The 16,866-nt window shown below is 46.3% G+C and overlaps 1 protein-coding gene across 10 annotated transcripts in view; it reads left to right on the top strand.

Moving 5' to 3' along the window:
- The window catches only part of PTPRS (protein tyrosine phosphatase receptor type S), a 353,020-nt gene that overhangs the window by 326,145 nt on the left and 10,009 nt on the right, over positions 1-16,866 (top strand). For all 10 annotated transcript variants that reach the window (XM_087922613.1, XM_087922619.1, XM_087922620.1 and 7 more), the window contains 6 exons: positions 353-472; positions 2,433-2,587; positions 10,483-10,768; positions 12,200-12,378; positions 13,501-13,627; positions 14,539-14,664. In XM_087922613.1, the coding sequence (XP_087778739.1) occupies positions 353-472; positions 2,433-2,587; positions 10,483-10,768; positions 12,200-12,378; positions 13,501-13,627; positions 14,539-14,664 (993 nt within the window). The remainder of the gene's footprint in view (positions 1-352; positions 473-2,432; positions 2,588-10,482; positions 10,769-12,199; positions 12,379-13,500; positions 13,628-14,538; positions 14,665-16,866) is intronic.

The raw sequence follows: 16,866 nt of genomic DNA, 5'->3' as shown, positions 1-16,866 counted from the left end.
GAATTGATGTGGGATTCAAATTTCAATTCCCTGGAAATGAGACTCGGAAACCACAAAGCCACCTTCACCCTGAAATCTCAGGAGGGAAGATGACCTGAGTTCAAATTCATTTCAGTGTAGACTTCAGGATTTCACCGTGCCAGATTTTAATTTCTTGTAACCTTTGGCATGCCTACATAGGAAAGACAGCTAGCTGGTGATCTCTGAATTTTTGTTGATCAAACATGAGCAAACTCAGCGTATTGTTATGTTTTGTGTTGTTGTTGTTTCTTCAGGTTGTTCCAGTGTTTTGGTTGTCGTGTGGGGCTAATACAAATATAATACAACCCATATATTGATTTTTATTTTTCAGATCAAGTGTGACCAGTACTGGCCAGGGCGGGGCACAGAGACTTACGGGATGATCCAAGTGACCTTGTTAGATACCATTGAGTTGGCCACATTCTGTGTCCGCACCTTCTCTCTGCACAAGGTGAGAGATCAAAGGCTTCTTTTCTTGTGGTAGGTTTAACAGAGAAGAGAGGATGGCTGTTCTTTAAGGACCAGAAGGATCAGAATTCTTCAGAGTTGGGCTCAGCAGAGAGACCAGGAAGCAAGTAATTCAAAAGGCAGACTTCGGGAGAGCGTTCTGATAGTAAACGCTGCCCACCAAGAGGCAAACTGCGGGTCCTTGATTTACAGCCGTTCGTTGACTCACCATTGAAAGCAGAGGTCTCCAAACTTGGCAACTTTAAGACTTGTGGACTTCAACTCCCAGAATTCTCCAGACAGCTGGAGCCAGTATACAGCTTACCTGTATACTGCTATAGTATCCAGATGATCATTTGCTGAAACATTTCCAGAAAAGGAGAGGGAATACCACCTCCCAAGCCATTTCTTCCAGTTGTTATGGTTGAGGGAACATTTATCTGTCTGTCTGTCTGTCTATATCATCTATCTATTATCTATCATCTCTGTTTGTCTATCTGTCTGTCTATATCATCTATTATCTATCTACTCTGTCTGTCTATATCATCTATTATCTATCTACTCTGTCTGTCTGTCTGTTTTTCATCTCTGTCTATATCATCTATCTATTATCTATCATCTCTGTCTAGCTATCATCTCTGTTTGTCTGTCTGTCTGTCTATATCATCTATTATCTATCTACTCTATCTGTGTCTGTTTTATCATCTCCGTCTATATCATCTATCTATTATCTATCATCTCTTATCTGGCTGTCTATCTACTTTCCCTTTCTATCAATCTTATCTATCTACTTCTGTCCGTCTGTCTGTCTGTCTATCTATCTATTTATTCCCCACCTTTATTATTTTACAAATAACTCAAGGTGGCGAACGTACCCAACACGTACCTTCCTCGCTCGATTTTCCCTACAACAACCACTCTCTGAGGTGGGTTGTGCAGAGAGCAGGGTGTGCTGCTACAGGTTCGCCTGGGTTCATAATGAAATGGGAATCTTACTTTAGAACGGACGGTGATTGGATCATCTGATGCGATGATGGCTAAGGGGGAATGGATTTGTAGTTTTGACTTTTGCAAGGAAGCCCGAAACTTTCAGAATCGGGATTCCACAGATGTGCCAGTTACTATCCAAATAAAGGTACTGTCATGCCCCTCTTGGGATCTGATTCCGAGGGGGAGGTTGAGCAACTGACAGGGAGTGGGAATGTGGCTCTGGTAGCTGTGGAAGAAACTGGGGAAGGGCACAGTCCGGCTGGGCATTCAAAGGAAGACCCAGGCCCACCCACTCTTCATTCTAGGGCACACAGGGAGGAACCGAGAAGGGAGCAATGTGAGTTATGGGGGAGAAAAGGGCCCTGATTCCCTTCATTAGCTGCAGCTGGGAAAACAGGATTTAAAAAGGGTGTTTGCGCACAGCACCTTGCTGTGGAAGCAAAGCGTGAATTATCTTTGTTTGTCAAGTCTTATCTGGGTTCTGGCGTCCTCCCAACTGTATGTGTTTCATTATCTTTTGAAGTCTGCAATTCCTTATCCTGCCCTGTCTCGTTAATTGCTGCAGCGAGTGGTTTGTGTTGGTTTTTATTTATAATTTATATGTACTTTGGGTTCGGACTGAATTTCTTCCCTTTAAAGACTGTTCTTGGAAGAGTTTTTTCTCTATTCAAGGATAACTGGACATTGGGGGCCAAGTTGGAGGTATTAAAGGAACTTTACCTCCTTTTGTGACTTTGTTGCTTTTGTGCTGCACCCCATTGGGTCATCACAGGCACCTTTGAGAGATGTCTGTCACGGAGTTATTGATTGGAACGGAGGGTTGCTGGAATGCTGACATTAGGGGGTCATAAGTCGAGGAGTTGCCTGTATGTGATAGGAACAGCCGCCAGTTCAGCCTGCGCTTTCATTTGCTTGGAAGAAGTTGCGCGAGGCGAGTACGTCATGCCGTCTTCCCTTCTGCTTTGCCTCCACAGAACGGTTCCAGTGAGAAGCGTGAAGTTCGCCAGTTCCAGTTCACCGCATGGCCAGATCACGGCGTTCCCGAGTACCCCACTCCGTTTCTGGCTTTTCTCAGGAGAGTGAAAACTTGCAACCCGCCCGATGCTGGCCCCATCGTGGTGCACTGCAGGTACACACACACACACACACACGCACACACAGCACTGCCAACCCTTTGGGGATCCCAATTTGGTGGTGACGGTACAAGACAAGGATTTATTTTTAGTTATTAAATGTGTTTGCTGCCCACCTCATTTCGAAGCGATCCAGAACAAGGTTTGTCTTGGAAAGGAAGGAAGGAGGTTGTTAGGAATAACATAGGTTACCTAACGTGGTTTGGGTAAAAATAATATATATAAACTATGATTGTAAGTTTAAGCGTATGTCACTTTAAACCGCAAAGCATGTATTTTGGGTGCGGTGTGAAACCACCATAAGAGGGAGCAAGAGAACCTGATGATTCCTGACGATTGCTGGTTTGATGGATTGATGGTTTGCTAACCGCGTGTTTCCCTACTGCTAGGGTGTATCCCTAACAGGGGTGGATCTTTTTGAATCACTTTTACCAGTAAGGACGGGAAGGGAAAATCTCTTGCCCCTCGCTCTCTTTGCTACGGGGACTGGTGGGAGCAGACGGAGGGCCGTAGGTATAGGGTATGATGATGGCCTCTTTCTCAATTGTGCCAGTCTACCCCGCTGTTCTGACCAAGGCTTCCGAGACTGTAATTAAGCACACGCTTAGTCCAAAAAACCGTTGTTTATTTCAGCACTGGGAAATACGTAATGCCCGTAATGAGTCCCAAACAGTCCCTCGAGATAAGCACCCACATTTCTTTCCTTCAAATTGCTGCCAACAGCTAAAGTGCCAAATGAACTGTAAAAAGCCAAACGAAGTACAAAATCCACACAGAGCTTCAAGGATTAATCTGACCACAATGAACAACTTTGCTTCCTGCAAAGGTTTCATCATCTTTGCCTGTCCTTTGTCCCTTACGGGAGGGGCAATCACCTCCCAGCCTTACTCCTGAGTCGCCTCCTTTGTCTCAGCTGCTCTCACCTTTTAGCAGCTCTGCACATGCGCGCACTGGGAACAGGCTCCCCTTGTTCCTCTGCCTCGCTGCTGCCAGACTCTGGAGGCTCCGGAGTCAGCACCCCCACTCCCAGATGGTCCTGGCCCCATCTCTGCATCGGATGCAGGACCCTCATCCGAGTCCTCCACAGGCTCCTGGACTGGTCCCGGTTCTTCCCCTGCCGACTGCACAGGCTGACAGCGAACCACAACACCCCCCACCCTCCCTGTAATAAGATCCAAACTTTAGTGGTCCTGAAGGCAATATATAGGGCAATATTTTATTCCATGGCATCAGCTGAATTTCCTTGCTCAAAATGGGGGCCTGAGTATGCAGTTGAATTTAATTCTAATTTGCACGAGGAACAATAGTCTTTACAGGGTGTGGATGAAATCTAACAACTAGGGTCCATTTGTCAAACCTTGACAATCAAACGGGATCCAGAGGTATTTATTTATAATTTAAGGAGGACATTCTCATAGAAGTGAGATTTGGAGGAAATTGTCTGTGTGAATATTAACCTTTCCAAATGTAGTCATTCAGGACTGTTCTCTGAGCTTCTTAATAGCGTTCTTCTCTACGTCTGACATCTGGGTTGTTGTTGTGGATCAGTCTATTATACTTCTCCCCGCAAAGCTAGGCTGAAACCAATTAAACGAGCACAGACAAATCCGGGAACTTCCGAGAAGGAATTTATTTATCACAGAAAAGCTATAATCAAAAAACCCCCCCAGGAATTGCTGGGTAGCAAACCAGAGCCCTGTTTATATCAAAGTTCGTTTTCCTCTTACTTGAATTGAGGGACAGACTGGACACACCCCTCTGTTTCAAGGAGAGGCAAAGTCTCTTGTTTTTGGAAATACACAGATCTAACTGTCAGAATCTAAATTTCGACGAATCAGACCAAACTGCCACCAGGAGAAAAAAAAAAAGAGGAATTACAGGCAGGGGATGATGAAATTAGAATTAGATGATGGAGGGATTTTTAAATATAAAAAGAAAAGAAACAGCTTCTCAAACACAAAGAAATTTTCAAATCTTCAAATGAACAATGCACTGGTAGCTCTCACCTTTCCGTTGTTAAGCAAGGCAGTTGTTAAGTGAGCGGAGCCTGATTTTATGATCTTTTTGCCCCGAGTCGTTGAGCGAATTACTGCAGTTGTTAAGTCAATCGTGTGGTCATTAAGCAAATCCAGCTTCCCCCCCATTGGCTTGGTTTGTCGGAAGCAGGCTGGGAAAGTCACCAATGACTCCCAGGAAGATTTCAATCTTTGTAAATACATCCCAGTTGCCAGGCATCTGGATTTTAATTAGGTGACTGTGGGGATGCTACGACAGTCATGAGGGCGAGGACCTTTTCTCAGTGCTCTTGTAACTTCAAACAGCTGTTAAACCAACGGTTGTAATTGAGTTGCAGACTGGGAAATTTCAATAAATTGTTAAATGCTCCTTTTCCCCCTCTGCCTCTCTCGCCCACCGGCACAGAGAAATTGGATGTTCAGTGATCTGCAGTGGAGCATCCAACCCCCCCCCAAATGTGATTTCTTTTTGGTTTTTAAAAAATTGCCTCGCCTTTTCGCCCTCTCCTTCAAATGGATTACTCAGGAGTCCGAATGCTTTGGCAGCGCACAAACCTAAGGAGTACAAGGTAGTACTTGGCTTACAACAGTTCCTTTAGTTCAAAGTTACAACATCACTGTAAAAAGTGTTTACTTCAAGATATAGTTCCAGTTCTTTTTCCATCATTTGCACGTAGTTCTTTCCTTTTAATACTCTTTGATTTAGGGTCCATCTTCTTCTCTTTCCTTGTCCCTTCCATCTCACTTTTAAGAGGGATACAGTCAAGATCAAGGGAAGTACTAATACCGCTCTATAAAGCCTTAGTAAGACCACACCTAGAGTCCTGCATCCAGTTTTGGTCACCACATTATAAAAAAGAGGTTGAGACTCTAGAAAAAGTACAGAGAAGAACAACCAGGATGATTAGGGGACTGGAGGCTAAAACATACATTGCAGGAACTGGGATTGGCTAGTCTAGTGAAGAGAAGGACCAGGGGAGACATGATAGTGGTCTTCCAATATTTGAGGGGCTGCCCCAGAGAGGAGGAGGGGGTCAAGCTATTTTCCAAGGCACATGAAGGCCAGACAAGGAACAATGGATGGAAACTGAACAAGGAGAGATTTAACCTGGAAACAAGGAGAAACTTTCTGACAGGGAGAACAATCAACCCATGGAACAGAAGTTGCCCTCGGAAGTTGTGGGAGCGCCATCAGTTGAGACCTTCAAGAAGAGATTGGACTGCCATTTGTCAGAAATGGTGTAGGGTCTCTCGCTTGGGAAAGGGGTTGGACTAGATGACCTACAAGGTCCCTTCCAACTCTGATTATCTGTATCTGAGGCTGTGGTCTGCCCAAACATTTGTCATTATATCCATTTCTTCTATGTCCCTTCTCAATTCCGGGTTCATCCAGACCGTATCAATTCTTTACCAGGAGTTATGAGGATTTGAAAAAAACACGTGTATTGAGTCTTCTTTGGGTTTAACTCTCGCCGTATATTCATGTGATTGTGGGATGCTGCAAATCGCTGTAAATATGGTTGAGTTGCTGAGTGCCTACTGTCAGGATTCCACCAGCTACCCCCATTTAAAATGATGAGTCTCGAGCCAAACTTCCAAAACTTAAAAAGGATTTATTGGGAGTTAAACTGTCCAGCACCACCTGGGTACAGCCAACTCTGAGACAGATAATTCTTTTTTTTTTTTTAATAAAAAAAGTTTCCAAATTTTAAAAAACATAAAACAAAACTTTATACATTGCTATCAACATCAAGACATCTTTTGCATTTCCGCACATTTTTCAGTATATGTACTTACTTATTCCTTTACCATTGCGGAGACACATAATTCATTGTCACCCTTGACCCTGGTTTTCCCCCACCCACTGGGTGTATCGTAATTCATATCCTCCAATGGGACACCTCCATAGCCAAGAATCATTCAATCATGCTCTCCAGTTAGAATTTTGCCAGCAGAAACTTCAGTCACCCAGTTACTGTCTTTGAAAAACTATTTATGGAATGCACTTTCATTTTGCAAGCTGCCGCACCGCTCCCCCCACCCTTCCTGTTGGCAACTCTAAAAAGACCATACAAATATTTTATGAGTTGACACAGAGATTTGATGATCAATTTTGGTCGCATAAGTCGTGGACTACCCGTAATAACAACTAGAATGGAGCGGGAACGTCCCCACTCCAGCCTCCGTCCCCCTCTGCACCTTATCCTGTTCGGGAAGCTGTTCTACAGGTGAAATGCACCGGAAAGCACCCTGTGGCACTGATAAGTCAGTCGGTGTGCCTCCCTGCCTTGCGCTCCCTCCCTGGCACACACGCTTGCATCTCCGAGAATGACAATCCAACCGATTTCTTGTGAAACATAAACCCCGGAGCTACCGGTTTGTTGATTTCGCCCAGTGTTACACTCTCCTGATTGATATAAGTCAAACAGATCGCCTGCTCTGCCCCCAAGTCACTTCTGGTTTTCAGATCAGACAGCAGGAGGTCACTGGATACAGACATAGAGATGTCAACCTAAAAAATGATTTTTCCCTGAAGTACCACACATAAACATCCCCGGTTACGGGGCCAGGCTGAGTTCTGAAAAGGCCTGATTTATCCCCATATAGGTAACCCTTGACGTACAAGGATCCATTTAGTGGCTGTTTTTTTTCTGACCAAGGCCTCCTGAGACTGTAATTAAGCACACGCTTAATCAAAATAACTCTTGTTCTATTTCAACGCTGGGAATTATTTTCATTCCCAGCCCGTAATGAGTCCCAAACAGTCCCTCGAGATAAGCACCCACCTTTCTCTCCTTTGAATTGCTGCCAACAACTAAAGTCCCCAAGTAACTATAAAAACCCAACCGAAGTACAAAATCTACACAGAGCTTCAAGGTTTAATCTGAACAGAACGGACGATATTGCTTCCTGCAAAAGTTTCTCTACCTTTGCCTGTCCTTTATACCTTAGGAGAGGGGCAATCACCTCCCAGCCTTACTCCCGAGTCATCCCTTTTGTCTCAGCCGCTCTTGCCTTCTGGCAGCTCTGTGCACACTCGCACTGGGAACAGGCTCCCCTTGTTCCTCTGCCTCGCTGCTGCTGTACTCTGGAGTCAGCACTCCACTCCCAGATGGTCCTGGCCCCATCTCTGCATCAGATGCAGGACCCTCATCCGAGTCCTCCCCAGACTCCTGGACTGGTCCCCATTCTTCCCCACTGGCGAACCACAACACTGTTCGAAGTTACGACAGCGCCAAAAAAAAGTGACCGACAGACATTTTTCAGACTTGAATGCCCCTTGCAGTGTTCCCTGTGGTCATGGGATCAAAATTTGGACGCTTGGCGACTGACCCGCATTTATGACATTTACAGTATCATACGATCCCCTTTGGCAACCTTCTGGCAATCAAAGTCAGTAGGGAAGCCAGATTCACTTACTCAGCCAGGTTACTCACTTAATAACTGCAGTGATTCATTTAACAACCGTGGCAAAAAAAGGTCGTAAAAGTGGGACAAAACTCAACTGTCTGGCATGGCAGTGGAAATTTTGGGCTGAATTGTGGTCGTAAGTCAAGGATTCCCTGTATTTCGACAGATGACCTTGATCCATCTGCTACCACCTTAGGAGGCAGGCATAACGGAAGGACCCTATAACACCCCTTAAGATCATAAATATGATGCCTGTTCTACCAGAGGTTTAGCATGCACTGCATTTCCACTTCTATTCTTAGCCATTGAATGAATTTAATTTGGAATAAACACACTGACGATTCCAGGTTGGCCAATCTGCTTAAGTATCTTATGACTTGGTTTCCCTGGGGTGGAGTTAACCGCAAGAGGCAAGGCATATAAATTTAATAAATGAATAAACAGAAACCGTCAGGAATTCCAAGGAAGAAGGGTAGAAATTACATAGCCACCATTTAGCCAAGAGGATTATAGGAAGCTCACTTCCCGTATTTCAGGATGCTGCTTATAAGTGCTATCTGCTTAGAGCTCAAAGCCTTGTTAGAGACCCCACACACCCCCTCCACGGTCTGTTTCTGTTGCTCCACTCTGGGAGGAGGTTTCGAAGTATCTGTAGCAGGATTACCAGATTCTGTAAGAGCTTTGTTCCCTATGCCAGGGGTCCCCAACCACCGGTCCACGGACCGGTACCGGTCCGTGGAACAATTTCTACTGGGCCACCGGTTTGCTGGGCGCCGCCATCTTGTTTTGATGAAAAAGTGCTTCTGGTGAGCTTTTCCGGGTAGAAAGCGGCGTTTGGGTGCTGAAACTATCCTCACGCCTTAGTTTCATCGAGGGTGGGGCGGCTTCGAAGAAAACTAAGGCGCGAGGATTCTTTCAGCACGCATGGCAAGGCGAGCCGAGCGACCGTCCCGAAGCCGTCGCAAAGCCCATCGACACAGGTACAAAGGAGGAGTTGAAGGTGGCGGGGAGAAGCGGGGGACGGCTGGCTGGCCGGTCGCTCGGTTTGCCTTGCCATGCGTGCTGATGCCGGTACCAGGCCGTGGATGATTTTGTGATGCCAGTACCGGGCCGCGGCACAAAAAAGGTTGGGGGCCATTGCCCTATGCCATCCGTCTGGTAAACTCGCGAGATTCGTGCTTCTCGCCATGTACAGGTATCCCTCTGAACTAGACCGTGTTGTTTCTTTGTGCCACATAACATATGTGCATAATTTGGGTATGTGCCTAATTTTATATTTCTTTATTCTGTCGTGGGTTATATAGTGTATATTGGAGGTGGTGACCCTTTGAGAGCTGGAGGCCACAAACTTTCTGGTTTTTCTTTGAAGACGTTTCGCTTCTCATCCAAGAAGCTTCTTCAGCTCTGGCTGGATGGTGGGGAATGGAAGGATTTATACTCCTTGCAGACAGCTGGTCCTTTGTGTTCTTTGAAAGAGTCACTGAGGCCACTTGGAGGTTTTATCTGTGTCCTCAGGGTCACCTGAGTGTGGTGAAAATGGGCGTGCAGCCTTCTTGGAACTGCTGAAAGGACCGTGTTGTAGACTGGAGATAGATGGTGTATCCCTCTTTTGAGAGGGGGCTGTTCAATTTTGACAGGCGGCCTCAACGGCTCTTAAAAGAATGCATTAATGACCAGCTGTCTGCAAGGAGCATAAATTCTTCCCTTGCCCATCATCCAGCCAGAACTGAAGAAGCTTCTTGGATGAGAAGCGAAACGTCTTCAAAGAAAAACCAGAAAGTTCATTTGCTTCTTGAAAAAGCACCTTTAGGACACACCTGGATGCCTGAGAATCTCCATAGACATGTATGCAATGAAATTTCATTTTAAGGTATGCTGATGTCAGCTGGTGCTCCGTTCAAAATCCAATAAAGAAATACTTAGACTCCCTTAATCAGAGAAAAGGTATCTTTTACTGGAAGTCAGGTGGTAGCAACAAAAGAATTCTGAATCTGAGAAAATGGGCGCGTAAATCAGTTAAGTGATGGCGACGCTCCCACCCCCCATAGTTCAATTGGGTCATCCCATTAAAAGTTGTGTATAGCATCATGCGGGCACCTCCAGGGTGGTGATGAGGCCTCTGTCCGTTGACCTTGACATATTTTGATAAAGAGTTGCGTCTGCGCGTAGCATAGGATAGAAGCCTAAGCAAGAATCTTCCCCCACGTACAACTTAATACAGTTCTGTTTTGTAACACCTCCAGCTCGCTTTCCATAACCATGTCCCCTCTCCTCCCCCCGTTACTTATGACAGCCGAAAGATACAAAGCAAAGGAAGAAAATCTTGAAGGCTGACAGCCGATTAGTTGTACGTTCCAAGTGACAATACAGTTATTCCAAGTCTAATTTCGATGAAGGGTTTCTTTAATCCCCGATTATTATTATTATTTTTCCCTCCACCCCACTCCTGTTTTTAATTCTTCCAGTGCTGGGGTGGGTAGGACCGGCTGCTTCATCGTCATCGATGCCATGCTGGAGAGAATAAAACACGAGAAGACGGTGGACATTTACGGGCACGTCACCCTCATGCGGTCCCAGCGAAATTACATGGTGCAGACGGAAGACCAATACAGTTTCATACACGACTCCTTGCTAGAAGCCGTCGCCTGTGGGAACACGGAGGTCCCCGCTCGGAACCTGTACACCTACATCCAGAGGTTGGCACAGATAGAAGTGGGGGAGCACGTCACAGGCATGGAATTGGAATTCAAGGTGAGCCAGGGGTCCGGGGGTTGCGGCGCCCAGGCAGGTGGTTGCCCTGTTGCGTCTTCTCTGGGAGCAGAGGGCGGCCCAGGTGAGCCAGCACAAAGCTGCAATCTGTGCAGATAATCCTTGGCTTACGACGTGTTCCAATATCTCAGGGATTGCCCCCTAGAAGAGGCAGACAAGCTAGTCTCCAAAGCCCCTGAGGGCAGGATAAGAAGCAATAAGGATGGAAACTGATCAAGGAGAGAAGCAACTTAGAACTGAGGAGGAATTTCCTGACTGAGAGAACAATTAACCAGTGGAACTACCTGCCTCCAGAAGTTTTAAATGCTTCAAGGAGGTGTTTAAGAAAAGATTGGACAGCCACTTGTCTGAAATGATCCTGGCCTAAGCAGGGGTTGGACTAGAAGACCTCCAAGGTCCCTTCCAACTCTGTCATTCTGTTCTATTCTATTCTAACCATTTGTTTCATGCCCATCTGAAGTTAAAATGGGATTGAAAAAGGGGATTGATGACCACTTTCACACTTACGACCGTTGTAGCATCCCCACTGTCATTGTGATCAAACTTGGGCCACTGGCTCATATTTATGACGGTTGCAGTTTTCTGCGGTGGCCCTTTTGCAAAGTGTGGAGCCAGATTCTCTCTTAACAGCTGGGTTATTAACAGCAGCAGCGATTCACTTAACAACTAAGGCAAGAAAAGTTGCAGAATGGGGCAAAAGTCACTTAACATATGTCTTGTTTAGCAACGGAAACTCTGGTCTCCCTTGTGGTCATAAGTCGAGGACTATCTGTACTTAGAGGGGAAAGCATTTGCTTTGGATTCAGAAAGTCTTATGTCTTGCTGTATACCAGGAAAATAGAAAGACATCCAGGTGGGAGTGCGAATTGCAGAATTCTCCATTGGGGTGGAGAATTGAATATATATATATAGACTATATTCAATTAATGTAGCATTTCCCAGCCTGGGTGATTTTCAGACACGTAATTTGAACTTCAAAAATATGTCAGCAGTAGCCAAGCTGGTTGGGGAACTCTGGGAGTAGAAATTCACAGGTTTAAGACTGACCATCAATGCCCAGAATCTGGCTGGCAAATTTTAAGCATGACCTATATAACAGTGTCCCACATATAAAGGTCCGAGGACACATCTTTAGAGCAGTATTCCACTTGGAGAATTCTAAGCGGAGGCCGTGTTGAATTCTGGGAATGGAAATCTGTGTGTCTTTAGGGAAAACTTCCAACTCCCAGAATTCTCAGCAGTAGCCATGCCGGCTGGGGAATTCTGGGAGCTGAAGTCCATACATCTAGCGAGTGAGCATTAATTCCTGGACTCTTCAACAATGGCCACACTAAATGGGGCATTCTAGGAGAGGAGGCCCACTCAGGTGACCTGCTTCCTTCTCACCCACCTGTGCTCCTTTTCCTCTGCCAGAGACTCGCCAACTCCAAAGCCCACACCTCCAGATTCATCAGTGCCAACCTGCCCTGTAACAAATTCAAAAATCGCCTTGTCAACATCATGCCATACGAGACCACACGGGTTTGCCTCCAGCCTATCCGCGGAGTCGAGGGCTCCGACTACATCAATGCCAGCTTCATTGATGGATACAGGTAAAGACCCCAGGAAGAGGCAGGGCGGATACCCGATTCCTCGGTCTCTTCCTGTCCTCTATTCTGGCTGCCAATCAGAATAGATTACATGCTATGATATTGTACGTTAGAGGTGTGCGCGTGTGTGACTTCTGTAGAACTTTTCTACAGAATGCACTGGCCCAGTTCTTATTCTTTGCCTCTATTCCTTCTGAATATTAAGCCTCAATAGGCAGGAAAATTGTTTGCACATTCCAAGTGGCCCACAAGAATTTCCGGCTCCTATTCCGTTGAAGGAGTTGCCACCGGAATACATCTTCAATCTCCTGTTGGCATCAAGGCCCGTGATCACTGAACTGCAGAAATCTGGGGGACCATGAGTGACAGTAGAGAGAAACCCAAAAAATAAATGGCTCTTGGCCTCCATCTAGTGCTCACCTGGTTCTCTGCAGCCCAACATTGTGTGTCTTAAATTAGAGCTGAGAAAAACAACGTCTTTGAATTTGGAAAATAAATAGTTCCTTGCCAACACGAGAGAATATCTGTAGCTCAAGGCTGAACTACGGGAACCATGGTGCTCTCTAAGCTTGGTTGTTGTTGTTTTCCAGATGTCTCATTACCCAGCTAGATAAGATCATCAATGCTAGAAGGAGAGTGGGGGGTTTGTGGAGTAGAGGAGGAGAAGGAGGACGGTGGGCAGTGCACTGATGTTGTCACATACTTGGGTCCTGAAACATCTGCATAGGAAAGCAACCTCAGAGAGCAACAAGGAGCCCGCAGAGAAGCTCCTTATTTCTGCGTATTGAGTTTCTTCTGACATTTGATGGAGGTTGGCTTTCTAGTTAACGCGCCAAAGTTAGGTCTTGCAAGGCTGAAGTCTGAGAAGCGTTTAGCATCCATTCTTCAACCTGGAAGGGATTGGAAGGGTTAGCAGAAGCCACCCCTTACTGCTTTGTTCTCTGGGGCTGGTGGGTTTAAGAGGACGAGCCCACCTCTGCTATCCAAGCTTGGCCCGGGTCTCGGGGTTGCCTTCCCCTGTTCTGGACTGTCACGGGACCCACCTTGATTCGCCCTTAAAGGCCACCTTGCCTCCTTAGCTCGCCTTCTCCAATAGGGTTGGTTCCCTTTGCTCCTTCCCTACAGGCAACAGAAGGCGTACATCGCCACCCAGGGGCCTTTGGCCGAGACCACCGAGGACTTCTGGCGCATGCTGTGGGAGAACAACTCAACCATCGTGGTGATGTTAACCAAGCTGCGAGAGATGGGCCGGGTAAGTGGGACATCCCTGGCTTGTTGGTGCTTCGTTTTGACCCCCAGAATGCTGGGTGAATGTCCTTGGAATGGCAGGCTTTGACCTCCAGGGTGTTTTTCTCCCAGGCGACGGATTAGTAGTGTAGACGGAGAGGCTCCATTTCTCATCGTTACGTGTCTGAAAAAGAGCCTTGTGGCGCTCTTCTTGCTTTTGAGCGGGGGCTTTTCTTGCCGAAACTCCTGGCTGCCAACAGCTGTTTGGATATAGCCCCATCCATACACAGCTAGAAATGCACGTGAGGAACCCCTCAACTTAAATCTCGGATTAGATGATAACCAAGTTTGGACTGTTAGGAAGAGAGCAGGAAAATCAATGGTGTATCTCAGGTGTCGTGGCACGTTGGCAGCCCTACTAAGAAATAGCTGTGTGTTTGGGGTTAGCAATAGCAATTAGACTTACACACCACTTCAAAGTGCTTTCCACCCCCTTCAGAGTGGTTTGCAGAGTCAGCCTCTGGCCCACAACAATCTGGGTCCTCATTGTATTGACCTCGGAAAGAGGGAAGGCTGAGTCAACCTCGAGCCAGTCAGGATCAAACTCCAGGCTGTGGGCAGCCTGCAAGTGCTGCATTTTAACCACTGTGCCATCAGGGCTCATTGGTGGCCTCTGTCCCTGTGGCTGAGGGGCTAAAGAGGAGGAGGAGGAGGAGGAGGAGGAGGAGGAGGAGGAGAAGAAGAAGAAGATTTTCTTAAAATTCTAATTTTAGCGCTCAAAGGGAATGCACATTCAGGCAGTTGGCTTTGAAGTAGGCAAGTCCCCTGAGGGAATTTTATTGCATGAAATATCTCAGTGCAAGGCTCGTGCAGGTAGGGCCTGGGTTGTTTTTTGCCAGTAGCAAGTGAGCTTCTTCCTCCTCTGTTGGTCCACAGGAAAAGTGCCATCAGTACTGGCCGGCTGAGAGGTCTGCACGATACCAGTACTTTGTGGTGGACCCCATGGCTGAATATAACATGCCTCAATACATCCTCCGAGAATTCAAGGTCACCGACGCCAGGGTAAGTCAAATGCCCGGTTCACATCCCCCGTACCAGCTTTCCAGCATCAGACGGTGCTCCAATGTTGGGAAAGGAATTGGTGATGAATGCAGATGATCGGGTTGAGCCATAGGATCAGGCTGAGTCCACCTGTGTTGTGGATCAGTTGGGCTTTGTGACTGTCATCAGTGAGATTCCCCGAGGGGGAAGATAGATCTCTTAGGGATTTGGGCATCCTCTATCTGGCCCCCCACAAGACAGATAAGTGGGATTCAAATTTTTTAACTACCAGTTCTGTGGATGTGGCTTGATGGCCGTGGCAGGGGAAGGATACTGCCCTCTTCCCTTCCAACCCCATTAACCTGCTTTCCAGCTCCGTTCTCCTGCGCAGGGCAACCAAAGAAAACCCAGCCAATCAGCTGGGACTCAATGGGAGGCCGAGAATAGGTGGGGGCGGGGCCAGTCAGAAGCGGGATTTGCAGTTCTCCGAACCCCTCAAAATTTTCGCCACTGGTTCTCTAGAACCGATCAGAACTGGCTGAATACCAACTCTGGTTACAGCCTGACCTTTTTTTATTTTTACACACTTAGTAAATACTAGCCGTTCCTCCAACCGCAGACCACAGGGAGTGTTCAACTTAAAAACCATTCATTCAGTGACCCTCTGAAGTCACAACGGCCCTGAAAAAAGTGACTCGTGACCGTTTTTCCACACTTACGACTGTTGCAGCCATCCCCACATGGTGGCATGAACCAAATTGGAACACTTGGCGACTGGTTCCCATTTACGATGGTCGTCGCAGTGTCCCCGGGGTCATGTGATCCCCTTTTACAACCTCTTGACCAGCAAAGTCGATGCTGAAGCCGGATTCACTTTTAACAACGGTGTTGCCAACTTAACAACTGCAGCGATTCACTTAACAACGGTGTCAAGAAAGGTTGTAAAATGGGGCAAAATTCACTTAACAACTGTCGTGCTTAGCAGCCGAAGTTCCAACCTCAAATGTGGTTGTTAAATCAAGGACTACCTGTAATCTAATCAGCCCATCCTAAAGTCAAGGTTTCATATATTTTTTCCCCGTCTCGAACACAAAGGCTAGAAGCAGTTTTCCAAGCAGAAACTGGCCTGAAATGCTGCACAGCTCAAGTAATGTATCCCACGGTGGATGATGGTCAAAGCAGTTTACAAATACTAAAAGTACCATCTGCCTAGGCGGCGCAGCGAAGTTCTGAAAATAGCTCACGCATTATCTGCACCCTCGCCACACATTTAAGTTTAGGCCTTCTGCTTTCATATTAGAATTAGAATTCTTTTTTATTGTCCGAGTGTGATCGGACACACAAGGAATTTGTCTTCGGTGCAAATGCTCCCAGTGTACATAAAAGAAAAGATACATTTGTCAAGAATCATAAAGTACAACACTTAATAATTAGTCATCGGGTACAATAAGCCATCAAATCATACTAGGAAACAGTCCATATAAATCGTAAGGATACAAGCAACAAAAGTTACAGTCATACAGTCACAAGTGGGAGGGGTGGGCGATGAGGAGTGATGAGAAGGTTAATAGTAATAGCAGTGCAGGCTTTGTAAATAGTTGGACAGTGTTGAGGGAATTATTTGTTTAGCAGAGTGATGGCGTTTGGGGAAAAAACTGTCCTTGTGTCTAGTTGTTCTGGTGTGCAGGGCTCTATAGCCTCGTTTTGAGGGTAGGAGTTGAAACAGTTTATGTCCGGGATGTGAGGGGTCTGTAGATATTTTCACAGGCTTCTTTTTGACTCGTGCAGTATACAGGTCCTCGATGGAAGGCAGGTTAGTAGCCATTGTTTTTTCTGCAGTCCTAATTCCCCTCTGGAGTCTGTGTCTGTCCTGTTGGGTTGCAGAACCAAACCAGACGGTTATAGAGGTGCAGATGACAGGCTCCATCCTTCCTCCGTAGAACTGGATCAGCAGCTCCCTGGGCAGTTTGAGCTTCCTGAGTTGGCGCAGGAAGAACATTCTTCGTTATGCTTTTTTGATATGCAGGTCTCTCTGTGTGACCATCTAAAATAAAGAATAAGTTTCTTTTTTTTTCTTTTATTATAGCATGATTATCCCACCCTCCCTGATCTCACTTTATAACTGATCGTCACTTTTGTTCCAGCTCGTCAATTCTACAGGGAGATCATTCAGAATGGACGAAAAGATTAAAGATATTTTCTAGTTCACCTGTTCCCGTGGGT

The sequence above is a fragment of the Pseudonaja textilis genome, chromosome 1 (assembly GCF_049901715.1).
Source record: "Pseudonaja textilis isolate UNSWEBS1 chromosome 1, rPseTex1.2, whole genome shotgun sequence".
Lineage (NCBI taxonomy): Eukaryota > Metazoa > Chordata > Lepidosauria > Squamata > Elapidae > Pseudonaja > Pseudonaja textilis.
This window is presented reverse-complemented; position numbering and strand designations above follow the sequence as displayed.